Source organism: Astatotilapia calliptera, chromosome 1 (genome assembly GCF_900246225.1).
Source record: "Astatotilapia calliptera chromosome 1, fAstCal1.2, whole genome shotgun sequence".
In the NCBI taxonomy this organism is placed as follows: domain Eukaryota; kingdom Metazoa; phylum Chordata; class Actinopteri; order Cichliformes; family Cichlidae; genus Astatotilapia; species Astatotilapia calliptera.
In genome coordinates this window covers 27,288,781-27,303,530 of record NC_039302.1, presented here as the reverse complement: position 1 = coordinate 27,303,530, position 14,750 = coordinate 27,288,781, and the positions used below count along the sequence as shown (strand labels likewise).

General features: G+C 40.1%; 1 protein-coding gene across 9 annotated transcripts in view; it reads left to right on the top strand.

Annotated features, from left to right (window-relative positions):
* Positions 1-14,750, top strand: part of myo5aa (myosin VAa) — a 63,258-nt gene that overhangs the window by 42,912 nt on the left and 5,596 nt on the right. For 3 of the 9 annotated variants that reach the window (XM_026172509.1, XM_026172499.1, XM_026172507.1), the window contains 16 exons: positions 935-1,028; positions 1,128-1,276; positions 1,519-1,632; positions 1,851-1,985; positions 2,253-2,288; positions 2,422-2,649; positions 3,092-3,100; positions 5,859-5,956; positions 9,890-9,970; positions 11,487-11,685; positions 12,313-12,378; positions 12,832-12,925; positions 13,021-13,170; positions 13,332-13,486; positions 13,641-13,730; positions 14,052-14,202. In XM_026172509.1, coding sequence (XP_026028294.1) covers positions 935-1,028; positions 1,128-1,276; positions 1,519-1,632; positions 1,851-1,985; positions 2,253-2,288; positions 2,422-2,649; positions 3,092-3,100; positions 5,859-5,956; positions 9,890-9,970; positions 11,487-11,685; positions 12,313-12,378; positions 12,832-12,925; positions 13,021-13,170; positions 13,332-13,486; positions 13,641-13,730; positions 14,052-14,202 — 1,849 coding nt within the window. The remainder of the gene's footprint in view (positions 1-934; positions 1,029-1,127; positions 1,277-1,518; positions 1,633-1,850; positions 1,986-2,252; positions 2,289-2,421; positions 2,650-3,091; positions 3,101-5,858; positions 5,957-9,889; positions 9,971-11,486; positions 11,686-12,312; positions 12,379-12,831; positions 12,926-13,020; positions 13,171-13,331; positions 13,487-13,640; positions 13,731-14,051; positions 14,203-14,750) is intronic. The other 6 variants (XM_026172526.1, XM_026172555.1, XM_026172545.1 and 3 more) reach the window with 4 other exon arrangements.

Below are 14,750 nucleotides of genomic sequence, written 5' to 3'. Positions count from 1 at the left end.
TTCCACATATTTTGGTTGCATACTGAACGCTCGCTTGCTGCGGATGAATTTAATCACATCACTTTTTTTTCGCCGCCTCTCTTTCCCCTCCTCTTTCTCATGTCTCTCAGACTACTTCAAAAATCCACATTATTAGTTTGAAGCTAGAATCAACAGTGACCCCTAATAAGTAAAGTCCCCGGTAGTCTCCAGGAGAAATATATCATGTTTATCACAAAACTGTGTGTTCTTTTTTGCTTGACTACACATATTGGCAATTCAGGAGCCAGAGCGAACCGGGGGGAGAGGGGCACATGGTGGGCTCAGAGGGCGGTATTGCCCCAGGGCAGGTGAGCACAGGAGAGTAGTGATTTAGTGAGACAGCTGGTGTGTGTGTTGTTTTCTCTAGTTTACATTGCTTTGTCTTTCTTTACACTGTTGCCAGTGAAGGCTATTAGACTGAAGACCCAAAGAGTTGTGATAGTTTCGTATTTTTAATTTTCTTTTTGCTCATTAGGCCAAAGTACTGTTAGCGGGTTGAGCTACTGTATCAAAGATACATATTTTTGTTATTGTTTTTACTTATGTTTAGTTTCCCTTAGAGTGAAATCCCTCCAAAAATACTGATGTGCTTTTTGCAGGACATAGATTTAGGTTTAAAGGGATGTAATTGTTGGAAATGTTGCTTTTAGATAGAAAAATAACCCACACCACTGCACACAGTTGAGTTGACTCCCCTGTTGCAAAGAGACATTGGAGAACAGCACAGACCGAGTCAGACTCATTGCAGCGCTATCATAACATCTCTCATTACATTTCATTTCATGAGATTATTCTCACAAATCTAAGAGTCTAGTTTAAAAAAAATCTCAGCAACAAATGTGTCCCACACAGTATGTTCTGTAAGAAAGGTTTAATCATTTGTGATGTAAGGATCACATTTGTGTGTTTTTAGATGGTGGCAGAGCTGAAGCATCAGAACGGGCTGCTGAAGAAAGAGAAGGACGACTTGAATCGGTTGATTCAGGAACAGAGTCAGCAGATGACAGGTACGCATCACCGCATACATTTAAGTTACATCCAACAGCTCAGTTAATTTCATCTTTGCAAAGTTTGAAATGACTTGTTCTTTATGTTTTACCCCTCAGAGAAAATGACTCGTGCGATAGCAGAGGAGACTCAACAGCTGGAGACCGACCTGAACGAGGAGCGTTCTCGCTACCAGAATCTCCTGAGCGAACACCTTCGCCTCGAGGAGAAATACGACGACCTCAAGGAGGAGATGGCTCTTTCTTCGGTGAGCAACACATTTGCTCGTGTACTGCGAGCAATGAGCCACATTTCTACACCTTTGTTTAAATGTTAAGCTTCCAGAAAAGGTGAGAACAGCAGAAATACTGACTCTTCATAGACTCTGTGGAAGGCAGATGCTTGGTAGTGTTCAGTGCCTAACTGCACTTTTAATCTGCAAGCGCAGCAGAGTGAGTGCGAGTCAATACTTGTTCAAATTAAAAGGCTTATTTCCTCTTTTGTCTGCAGAACGTCTCGAAGCCTGGCCACAGGAGAACAGATTCTACCCACAGCAGCAACGAATCAGAGTACACGTACAACTCCGAGTACGCCGAGTTGGAAGATGGTACCCGTGGCCGCGAAGTAAGAAAATTAATTGTGATCTGAAGATGGAGTTTCAACCATTAGGGAAACAAATCATTAAAGTTAAAGTGAAGCATAACCCTAACTGGAACACAAGTTAGGAGATGTTTAATATTAGTGTTTGAAAATGTTATTATAGTTGATGTTTATGTGCTTTAAGCATTTGCATTTCAATACGTTTCATGTGGCACATTCGTAATCGTTCTTCTCACATGCAGGATGTGACACGAGGAATCGACACCTCGCTAACTCTCAAGCTGCAGAAACGTGTCACAGAGCTGGAGCAAGACAAGCAGTTGCTGCGCAACGAACTGGAAAACAGAGAGGAGCAGCTGCAGCGGGCTAGTGCCATGGTACCTTCACCCATTTTCACTGCACTCACTGAAAAACAGATGATCTAAAACCAAAAGTTGAAAGGTCTGTTAACATGCAGTTCAGTCAGATAATGGATATTTGAGATGATATAGAATATAATTAGAGCTTGTTCAGGTTCAGGTCTTCCTCAATACTTATAAAATAAATTTGACGGTTATGGTAAAAAAATACAACTCAGACCAAAATCATCTACATGAATAATTATCACTACAGATTAAAAGTATATAAACGTGTTTTCGTTTCAGGCTCGTGGGGCTGAGCTGGAGTACGAGTCCCTGAAGGTAAGTAACATGACCATAGGTGTCCTAACCTCCACTCACTCCTCTGAATGACATCATCAATGCTTCTTATACAGCAAATGAAAACAAAGTCAAATTTTCTGCTCGTATTCCTGACTGTAACTTCATCTTTCAGCGTCAGGAGCTCGAGTCAGAGAACAAGAAGCTGAAACATGACCTGGAGGAGATGAGGAAAAGTCTGCTCGGTAACGCTGCTACAGGCGCCGGTGCTCCGGGCTCGCCAGCTTACAAGGTGCTCCTGGAACAGCTCAACGCCTCCTGTGAGGAACTGGAGGTCCGCAAGGAGGAGGTGCTAATCCTGCGCTCCCAGCTGGTCAGTCAGAAGGAGGCCATGCACCACAAGGTAGCACTTGATATTCTTTATTTTGTTCACATTCAATTAGAGAAAAACAAACATGTGTTTGGCATGTTGTCATGTTTTACAAGGTCTCATAACTGTGAAGGTGGATGAAATGCTGCTTTTTTACATCCACCTTCTCATATTTGTGTGTTTTCATCTCTGTCTGCGTTTGTTGTTGTTGTTAGTAAGCAGATAACAAAAAAATGGGTCAACTCTATTGACCCAAAGAATTTTTTTCTAATTTTAAGTTATAACTCTTGTTGTGTTTAAAACTAAAACTTCATTGAGCTTAGGATCGTAAAACGAGTCTTTATTTATTCGACACGTGAACTCTTTTTGGGGGTAAAATCATTGTTCACACTGCGTATTGACAATGCTTCAACCTGTCCATCGTGCCTAACTGCCCCGTCTCCACCTTCTCTCCTCCATTCATGCTTCCCCACAGGATGAGAAGGTACAGTTGAAAAATGGCATCAACCACGAGTATTTGACATGTTTTTTCATGGTCTGTGCTGTGTATGAAACATCCTCAGGCATCTCAGTGAAACACAGAATTACAGCATTTATTCTGGTTTCCATTTACAGCGAGGACGCTATCAGCAATGAAAAACAACATAAAACAACTGCTTTCCTGATTCAGTTGTGTTTTATTGTCTTTTATTCTGCATTAGTTTAACTTTTTGGAATGAAGAGATGCGACTCGCTGCCATTGTCTGCTTTCACACACTCAGTGAAACACATTAAGTCCCGTTCTCTTGAAGCTGTGTGAACATTTGTAACCTAAATTGAAGACTAAAGTAGAAAGGTCAAAGAAGTTACTGATATTTCCGTGTGGAGCAAGTATGACCGGTTATAAAATGTTGTAATACAAAGTTAAGTAAGTGGGTAAGAATCTGAAAATAAGTGAGAAATCCTTTGCTAAAGATAACTGAATCAGTGTAGCTTAATATTGGATAGACCCTCAATGGCCACTTTGTTAGGTACAAAGATGTTTAACTGCTTGTTAATCAAATATCCAACCGACCACATTACAGCAGCTCAGTGCCTTTAGGGGTGTAGACATAGTCAAGACAGCCTGCTTAATTTTAAGCTGATATACACAAATTTACTAGTGAAAATACTTTATACTTTATTTTAATACCTAATAAAGTATAATACTTTATTAATCCCAGAGGAAATTATGTTCAGAAAATTCTGAATTTGGTGCAAAATAACAGGAAAGCATGTACCCATTGTGCCTTGTATCAACAGTTCAGGCTGGTGGTGGTGTGCGAAATATATTCTCTTGACACACTTTAGGCCCTTTAGTACCACTTGAGCATCATTTAAATGTGTGGCCAGTGAATCTGTGATCAGTATAGATGTGCTAAAAAGTAATAGTTTAAGAAGACATAAGTAATAGATTTTAAAATTTCATATTTGGCTACAATTACATGTGTAGAATTAGTGGAGCGTTATATAATATATAAATATTTACCTGAATAGCATGGATATCTGACTGAAGCATAGAGGTTCTGCTTTTAAATGTTAATATGAATTCAGAGTTTAAGCCGCCCTTAACTCTAACTGTTCAATACAACATAATGAGGTGTAAACAGATCTAAATCACTTTAATATCAGATCAAGTTCAGATTTATGAGGAGACTGGGGCTCATCTGACACCAAGCAGTATTTATTTACAAAATTAAAAGAAGTAAAATTAAAGAGTCAAGACATAATAGTCATATTTATAATCAGACACTGTCTTCACCTGTGTATTGTACATTTGTCTTGTCCTTTGTCTTTGTGTGTGTGTGTGTGTGTGTGTGTGTGTGTGTGTGTGTGTGTGTGTGTGTGTGTGTGTGTGTGTGTGTGTTGTACTTCAGTATGAAAGCTCCCTGCAAGTTGAAATTGTGGTTTTTGAATAATATGAGTTTGTCATGAATAGGGATGGGTATTGATAAGATTTTAACGATTCCGATTCCATTTTCGATTCTGTTTAACGATTCGATTCTCTTATCGATTCTTATTTTTAAAAAAGGAGAACACTAAGGTCGATTAGCTTAGAACTTTGTTTTATATCTTCTCTTTGAACAAGGTAGAAATTTAGGAGTAACATGGCCTTACAAACCCAACAGTGACATCTTAAGAGATCCAGCCTACGGCTCTTCAATGGAGTGTCACAGGGTCCCCAGGAAAAAAAATTGTAAATGTAAAATAATAAAATAAATATTCTCCTGTAGCAATAACAAAGTGTAACATAAATTATTCTGTAGCAATTACACAAGAATATCCAGTAATGTCCCTGCCTACAATTAAACACATTCACTTACCAAAGTGAAATCGAGGGCATCTGCTGTGGCAGCCTTTTACCACAAACTGAGTCACTGCTCGGTGACATTCGTCTATCCTGGCCTGAAAGGAGACGCTACCGGTAGACTGCAGCGAGAGCTGGCAGCATCTGAGCCAGACTCTGTCTGTCTCTCTCATCATGGTCACCTAAATGCACAGTAATGGCAGGTTTTGTAATAAGGCAGATCGCGCTAACATAATATGCACTGTTAGTTGATTATTTACCTGCCGCATTAACGGGAGAGGACGTGCAAACGTTACCGCTGCTGCTGGGTTGAGATTCACGAGTCCGGAGCGGATTTAAAAACACGACATTCATTTAAGGTCATCGCGTGTTTTGTGAGCAAATGCTTTTGCATATTCGTAGTGTTTCCTCCCTTAAATTAAATATCTACTTTGCAAGTATTGCAAGTTGCCCTGTTGTCATCCGTTCTCGTAAAGTATAACCAAACTTTTGAGCATGTGAACCGCTTAGGCGCCGTGTTCCCTGCCAGGTAAATGACGCTCCGCAACGTGGTGATGTCATTCGGGGCGACTGGAATCGATAAGGGAATCGTTTGCAAAAATGGCAAACGATTCCAAGGAATTGAAACAGTGGGAACCGGTTCTCAACAAAAACCGGGTTTCGATACCCATCCCTAGTCATGAATACTTGAACAAAATTGATTGAAGGTTGTTTCAGATGGTTTAAAAAAAAAAAAAAAAAGGCGATAACGGCAGTACTGTAGATGCAAATATTATATGTATCAGATATACATATATTCTGGCTACCAGTGTCTCATTAGGTGAATGGTTCTTAGTCATGTATCCCAAAAAACATCAAAACTTTTGATCACAAGTGACAAGTATTGTTTCTCTATTGTCTCTTTGCTTATTTCCAGGAGACCATGACGGAGCCTTCAGTGTATAAAGATGACGTGTCCAAACTGAAGGACGACGAAGTCAAGCAAGCTTACGTAGGCCTCAAAGACACCAACAGGTACTTTCTTACAGCCACTTCTCTTCCTCACCTCCATGTCTTTACTCATTGTCCTCCACTGGCTCACATCAACCTTTGTATGCTCTAGTGCCATTATGATACCGTGTATGTGTGAGCGCCGTGTGTGCTCTGTGTGTGTGAATCCCTGTTTGTCCTGTCAGATCTCCTAGGTTCATGCGTCAGCAGCTGGAAGTCAGTGATCTCCTGAGTAGGCTGAGGTAACCGATGAGACGTGGCCGATGCATCGTGGAGCAGAGCATGCATGGCCACACTGTCGCTGAAATACTGGGTTATAAATGACATGTTACTGCAGCTGATTTCAGTCTGTAGTGCTGATGAAAGCTTGAGCAGCAGAGCGTAACATTTTTTTGGCCCTAAAAGCATGATGAATAACGCGCCTATTTTCATTATCACAGCGTCAAATAATGCCGCCGGCGTGTCTTACCCAACTCATCGTTAGTTTTTCCTAAAACTAATGTGTTCAGTGTCTAAACCAAATCTTCCAGTAAAACTGAAAGGGAAAGATGAAGGAGAAAAGAAAAGTTCACATCATTTTGGTATATTGTGGGCCTGATCTGTAATTTCGTCTTACTGATTGGAAACTAGCTGACTGATTAGGTTCAGTGTTATTTATTTGTGAAGTGTGCCGATTGGATTTGAAAAATATGACGGATAGAAAAATGTTACAGAAATAATTGAACAAAAAAAATCCTTTAATCGATTAAAAATAGTTCCAAAAAAATGTGTGAAATTGAACATTTGAACTTCCTTCTGAGACTCAAAACATTTTGAAAATACTGAAAAAAAATGGATGGATGTTAATTTTATATTGATTTTTTTTGTTTTGAACTTGTTTGAAAAATATAATACTGCTGCATCTGTCTGCCCTTTAGAGTAATAAATAAACAACTAAAGCTCATGAAGACATTTTCATTACGATGAACTATGTTTAGGATGAAAGAACTTTATTAGGATAAACTAATCTAGTCCCCTAATTTTCTGTCTTTAATACTATATGCATATGACTGACTTCTAACGTTTAAAAAAAGAAAGTGAAAAAAGGTTTTAAAAAGTGAAGTAGGACGTGAAGACATTTTCTGGATGATTAACCCTTCAGCTTCCTAAAGCAGGTCTTTGTAACTTCTTGTACATAATGGTGGACAGACGGCAAAAACGGCATATTTGACGTGCAGGAGTGAGAACACGCTGCAAAATAAAGTATTAGATTCTGTTTTGGCCTAACAGAAAGAGGACGTTGTGTATATGTAGCTGTACTTACTGACATCAAGAATATTTATGTGGCTCATGAGGGAAGTGAGAAAATGGTTTGCATGGGTCAAGAGTTCTGTAACTTTAGTGGCTCTACAGTTGTTGTGACTTTATCTCTGTATTCACGGTGCTGTAGTTACTGCAGGACCTGCTTCACTTAACAGCATGAAAGTATCTGAGCAGCGAGGGAGATGGCTTTGAGTTTCGGTTTGACTTTTACGCCCAAAGTGACTAACCGTGCCACAGTTTAGATCCCGATGTAGAGCTTCAGCCTCAGCTTTATAGAAGGAGTTTGGCATGAATGGTGCATGAAATGATTCATTTATGTTTTAATTGTTTTCATTATTACGCTAAAACAGCGATGCACAGCGTACTTGTAAGGAAGCGTGCATTTACACACAACCACAGACTGTATATAAAGGAGGGAGGCAGCAAGGAAGGAGATGCAGAAGAGGTTTGCAAACATTTGACTGCTGATTGCAAAAAAGTTACTGTAGAGAGAAATCTATTGGAAAATGGCCACATGAGCACCCTTCTGATGTTTTTTGGGGTTTTTTGTCTCAACACTTGATTCAAGTCTTATTATTATTCAGACCTCATATGCTGCACATGTTGTATCACTGTGATTTCCCCACTCCACTCTCCAAAAAAGCAAATTAATTTACACAATACATTACACGAAAAAAATACCTGATGTAGCAAATATGACAAAAATTAAAGCTCATGTTTGCAAATTAATATTTAATTTATAATCTTTTTAAAAATTTTGTCACAAAGTTCAACACAGAATTTTCCATTTTCAAAAAATGTAAATTTTCTGGTAATTATTATTTAATGGTTCAGGCTTTAAAGGGTTAATTAGATTTGACCCCTGCTCATCCAATTTCAAAACACGAAGATAGTAAAGTCCAAAACACGTCACAGCAGGGCTTCCATCTTTTATATACAGTCTGTGTGCACAACTAAAATGGAAAAGGGTAAAATGTTACAATCTCTGTATTTTAAAATGTTAAGTCAATTTACTTTTCCTCATAATAATTTTACTGGCTTCAGAACAGTGCAGACATTAGGCCTCATTCACAAATCTGCGCGTGAACATTTCAAATGTTTCGTGCAGAAATCCCAAATTCATCCATATTTTTTTTTCCTGAAAGCTGGTTTACAGCAGCTTCAGACTATCATGAGGGCCTTTCTGTCTCACACATTTTTGCCGAAAGCGTAGCATATTAAGGTGGCTTTATTAAAAAATAAATAATCCAAGCATATTTGGCACAATTAATTTAATAGAGATCATCCTAATTGACAGTTAACATCGCCTCTTTACTAAATGCTACTTCAGCATAATAAATGGCTTTGGGTGATGGATCAGGTGGTGCTCGTCCTTCACCGTTGCCTCCTTTTTCTTCTGGTCTGTTTCCAAGTTTTCACAGCAGCTCTGATGTCGAAACTTTTGCCCGTGTCACCTTTCGCTCCAAGTCTCTGGAGACACAATATTTACTGCCTCGGCTATTGCAGTCCAAGCTTTTCGCTCCTAAGGAAACACTTCAGAAAAGTGTGCCTTCTCTGGCTTCTACCTCAAAGCTCTCACTCCCTTTACTTTTTTGTTTTGTTTTTTTAGCAACCGTGCTTCCCTTTTCACTCTCGACTTCATAGAGAAACGGAGTATGACAGTTTCTAGACGGCAAAAAACAGCCACATGCCATTCAATATAGAATGATTTGGATTTGCACACGGAGGCGGCGGGAGCTAAATTTGAAAGTAATCTTGCAAGTTTAAACATTACTGTGCACAGTAACACGTGCACATTTTATTGAATGAGGCCAAATGTTTGACAGCTGATAAGATCAATGAGATCAGATTATAAATATCTACAGCGACAATGTTGTTTTACAGTAGAGCTTCCCTAAAAGTTCAACTTTGTATCGCTGCATTCATCCCTCTGTTTATGTCCCATTTCTTGACCTTTTTATGTTCCCACTGACTACAAAGTTCGGTCACTGGATCACTCAGTAAATGCAAGAACAAACTCATTCACTCACACACATATAAAATACTGCTAATTCACATCAGTAGGTTTATACCACTGTTACCTGCAGTGGTTGAATAAATGATTAAAGTGGACTTTTTCTTTATTTTCTGTTGTGCACATACTGTTACAGTAATGAGGTCTGCATATGTCCATCTCATCTCTGTCAACCATAATCTCAGGTTTGACACTAAAGGCTCTGTTCCAGATGTTCCTTTGTCTTTTTTACTCTTTGTGATCCCTGTGAAAGTAGTTATCTCTAATTTGGTCATTTCAGGCAGAGAAGCGCCACCTGCTGTTCTAACCTTGTTAATGAGGCGGCAAGATTGATGCAGCTGTTGTAAAAGACAGAAGGGGTTAGAAACGAGCGGAATAGGTGCACTTTAATGTATTACTGAAATGCATTGAGTCAGAAATAGGACTTCACACATCATCAGTACATCAGGTTTTCCAGGTTTTCTTCCTTTAACTTTATGACATCACACAAATTAGTATTATTGTTATTTTGTGTTGAAGACCAGATGCAGGATGTTATCACACCTCAGATAAATATTCTTGCTCATGTGGTCCCGCTCACCCGATCACGTTTCTTTGTGCCATTGTAATGTTCATGTTGCTTTGTGTTGTGTGTCGGTCAGATCTGCTGCTCCAGACTTACGTAAGCTGAATGAGGACGGAGAGCTGTGGCTGGTTAATCAGGGCTTGAAGGAGACCATCAGGTTTAACAGTGTTTTTGAGCATGACACGTTTGCCTTTTTTCACGGGAAAGGATGTGACCCGTTGGTTTTCTTCGCTCACGTTTCTCTCTCACACTTCATTTCTCTCACATCAGTCTGTTTATTTTGACTGCCTTCTGATTATTTGTCTTCCTTATTGTTTCTGCCACACACTTCGCAGGGTGCTATAATGTAAAACTTTCTTTAGGTGTTGTGTAATGTACAGTCACTGATGCAAAGCTTTGGTTTGAGTTTCTAGATTTATTTCTGACAGTGAAGCAGGATGTGTCTTCGTACTGTACTAACCATGTTTTATGCAGCTATGAAAGCTTGTTAAATGTCAGCTGACCTTGGAATTTTTCTTCCTTTTATGCTGTGATGCCTTCGGCTTGTGAAGTTAGATGGGCTGAAATTTTTATCCACTCAAGTGTTTCCTCAATAACTGCTCACTATCGTTAAAAAGCTGTGAAAAAACTCTTAAGTGTTGTTCACAGACATTGACTGAGGTTAATCACTTTCTGCATGCTTTTTATTTTTTACAGTGTTTGCCTTTAAATCTTGAGAGGTCTGGTAGTGTCATGGAGCAGTTATTTTTCTCTGAGGGGGTTGCACTGTGATGTGTGTGCGTGCAGTACTTTAAATACATAATAAAGAGTTCAAACACATCCAGAGGAATATTTTAACAAGTTTTAGAAATAAAACCCAGACTACTATAACCTTAAAAACGGTTTAGGATCAGTGACAAACAGGCGGCTGCACACGAGTTCAATCCCCACCACAGCCGATAGCCCCATATTCCCAAAGCACAGGACACCTCGAGGAATGTGGGCGAATGTCTTCTCCAACCAGTCAACACATGTAGACTGGTTGGACAAACTCTCAAGAAGAAATATCTGCTAATCATCTTCGTACAGATGTATTATAAAATGATTTATGCATGCAGAAAAACAATTGGATCATAAAAACTAGAAAAAGAATAGAAGTCATTGTATAAACTATAGTACATAAAATGACTGATCCCTAAAAGGCATCAGCAAGAAAGGATTGCATCAGAGAAATTGATGGAAAAACAGAAAAACAATGTCTATCCACCAAGAAAGGCAGTCAAAGTTCTTTTTTAATAAAGCGTATGAAGTGCTCCTGTTGTACTAACTGCTACTGTAGTTTTCATAAAAAGATAGAAATACTGCATGTTGGTTGTTGAATGAAAACTGAACCTCTGTCAGCTCTACCTGCTCCGTTCCTGAGCCTGATCTCTGAGTACTGATTTGGCTCGGTTCAGTTTTCCTCAGAGAAACTTTTACTCTGAAGAGAGGAGGAGAATGAATGAGCGTTGTTCAGAAAGGCCGGACTCTGGGCTGCTGGTAGTGTCTGCACAGCATGCTGCTGCTGTCCTCAATCACCATTTTCTGGTGGAAACTACAGCTTCTCTTTCCCTTCTGCACTGGGCGTCTCACTGCCTTTCTCCCCCTCGCAGTATGATGCTGATTTCTGTCTCTTTCTCTCTTACCTCTCTCAGGCTACTGGAGCACCAGCTGCAGACTCAGCGGAGGACTTATGATAATGAGGTGGAGTCGTTGCGCAGCGAGCTGCAGAACGTCAAGGAGGAGAACAACCGGCAGCAGCAGCTCTTAGCCCAGAATCTGCAGCTGCCTCCAGAGGCCAGAATCGAAGCCAGTCTGCAACACGAGATCACCCGGCTCACCAACGAGAACCTGGTACGCTGCAGCTTCCACACATAGATGCGGGGAGGAGCTAAACTTTGTCTCACAAATTCAGCATAATTTTTAAATGATAAAAATAAAAACAACACACTTATACACACACCTAAGAATGGATTTTAGGTGTGTGTATACACAAACTTTTCTTGATATATATCCATATAACTACTGACAGCTACAGACAATTTGTATATCTTACACTCATATTAAATCTGCAATCACATTATTTATTATTAACAGGCCAAAAACCCACAGAATAATTTTAATTTGCTGTAAATACATTACCACACACCACTGAGAAAAGGTCACACCCCCAACCAACGCTTCTGAAATAATCATTCCACCCCACGGTTTGAGAAAACTGGGACTACGAAGACTTTGGGGGACGGTCAACAGTGTGGATATTACACTATCCGTAAAGATGGCCACAGCTCATTTGACTAATACGTTACATCACTAATAATAAGACCACGGCTAAAAACTCTTCCAGTGGTAGAAATGTGAATAACAGCATTTCGACTGTGTGATTTGAGTCACTTTCATGGCCATACATACACAAACTAAACCAGCCGCTACAGAGCTGCGTCCCACACGCTCATTTGTGTGGATGGTGTCACCTGACAGGAACTCATGGCAGACGACCCCACGGCATCCCGAGAGGCTCGAGTCGTCATTTTACGGCGGATGGTTGTATGTAGAGACCGCGTGTGTGTTTGCCTGCGTGTTTGCACGTTTCTGACTAACTGAGATTGTTCTGAATGAAATGCTGCAGGGTGTCGCTCTAATTCTCTGCAACAGTGTCTTGTAACTCACAGCAGAGCAGCACTGCGCCTTCTTCTTTTTCCTAACAGCCAAAAAATCCTGCAATCTTCCTCTGAAAAAAACCCCAAAACAAAAACCAGTACGGCAGCACTAATGTTGATTTATAAATCACACCAAGGAAGTTTTTAAATTCTTTTCTCTTCATCTTCTAACCTTTTGATTTCCGTGTTTGAGCTGATGTCCACTGCAAAGCCACTAACAGAAGAGTAGGATTCCTCCTTGTAGCCACTGGAGGGCGACATTGCAAAGCGGTCTGTGTCTGATGATGCTGTCTGTTAGTCCTCACTGTTCTCTCCTCTGTGTCCCTCGCTGTGTTTTTAGGATCTAATGGAGCAGCTAGAGAAGCAGGACAGAACAATCCGAAAGCTCAAGAAGCAGCTGAAAGTTTACTCCAAGAGGATTGGAGAGATGGGAGGTAAAGCGAGAAAAACCGAAGCCTGAAAATCTCTATTCATATATGCTCGTTTCCACCACATGTCAGCTGACTGTCACATGCCATGCTTCTTCCAGCCGGTCAAACCGAAGGCCAGACATCTCCGGGACAGATGGTGGATGAGCCGATCCACCCTGTCAACATTCCTCGCAGGGAGAAAGACTTCCAGGGAATGCTAGAGTACAAGAAGGAGGATGAAATGAAACTGGTTAAGAACCTCATCCTGGGTAAGAATTTAGAATTAATGATATAGTCCACTATCTAAAGCATTAAAGTAGATGGAAAGGAGTCCTGAAATTACTGAAACTCCCTGGAAACTGAAGCCTCAATTCACGGTTTGCACAAAATAAAATCTACAAATAAACTCACCCCTCCTCCATCTCTCCAGAACTAAAACCTCGTGGTGTAGCAGTGAATCTGATCCCAGGTCTGCCAGCCTACATCCTGTTCATGTGTCTGAGACATGCAGACTACGTCAACGATGACCAGAAGGTCCGCACTCTGCTCACGTCAACCATCAACAGCATTAAAAAGATCTTAAAGGTACGTATGCTTTTAATATTTGAATGAAGTTCACATTTTGCGTTTCCAGCTCCTTTGTTCTTAAATTACATTTTTGGATGTTTTTTTGCGTTAGATAACTAAAAAAGGTTCTGCAGTGAACACAAACTTCTGCTGATGTTTTCTTCTTCATCAGAAACGAGGAGATGATTTTGAGACCGTCTCTTTCTGGCTGGCCAACACCTGCCGCTTCCTGCACTGTTTGAAACAGTACAGCGGAGACGAAGTGAGGCCAACAACAATACACAAAACACAGAAAATGTCCCATTCCAGTACATACAAGGTTTTTCTAGTCAGTTCAATAAGACATCTGGTATCACTGTATTTAGATATTCGGGAAAGAAGGAATCTCTTTTATTATCTTGCTGTTACAGTCCTTTATATACTAATCTGTTAAAAATGACCAAAAGGACAAAAAATATAAAGCTTGACGTAACAAGCTGTTGTTTTGATTGTTTGTTTGTTTTTTGTATTGACCGACTGTGTCGTGGATTAATATTGACATCGTTCACCTTCTCTGACACATTGTTTTCTGTGCTTGTCTCAGCAATTCATGAAACACAACACGTCGAGGCAGAACGAGCACTGTCTGTCCAACTTCGACCTCGCAGAGTACAGACAAGTGATCAGCGACCTGGCCATCCAGATCTACCAGCAGCTGATCAAATGCATGGAGAACATCCTCCAGCCCATGATAGGTTTGTCCCTGTACATGTGATGTGTGTGTGTCACTTGATAAGTAATTTCCTGCTCCTTTGGTTCTTTTATGCAAACAAGCTTTAAGACACCTTTGACAGTTCAATATGGTCCAAAGTACTCACTGTATCTGCTCTTACTGATGTTACAGTTGCGCATCCATGAAAAAGAGGATTTACGAGGTGCAGTTAGGAGTTAGCCATAACTGTAAGCTATCAAAATAAAGAAAAAATGCTAAATTCTAGCTGAGGAATTTCTGAAATAAATCCATGTGATACTATAATTTTACTGCTATAAATGTAATTATAGACGAGGATTTAAAAATAGTAAGATTTTAGATGGTTGGTGAAGTTAGGAAGTTGCCATAAAATGTTCAGGCACCCACAGCTAGCTACAGAGATGTAGTTGGGCTGACATATAGTTTTCACAAGACTCGATGCAAAAGAAGTAAGTACATGCTGAGAGGGTTGAACTTATAATCAGGGTCAGTTGGTCATCATTTAACAAGCGGGTAGAGCACATGTACTTATACACCTCCTGTGTGCGTGTG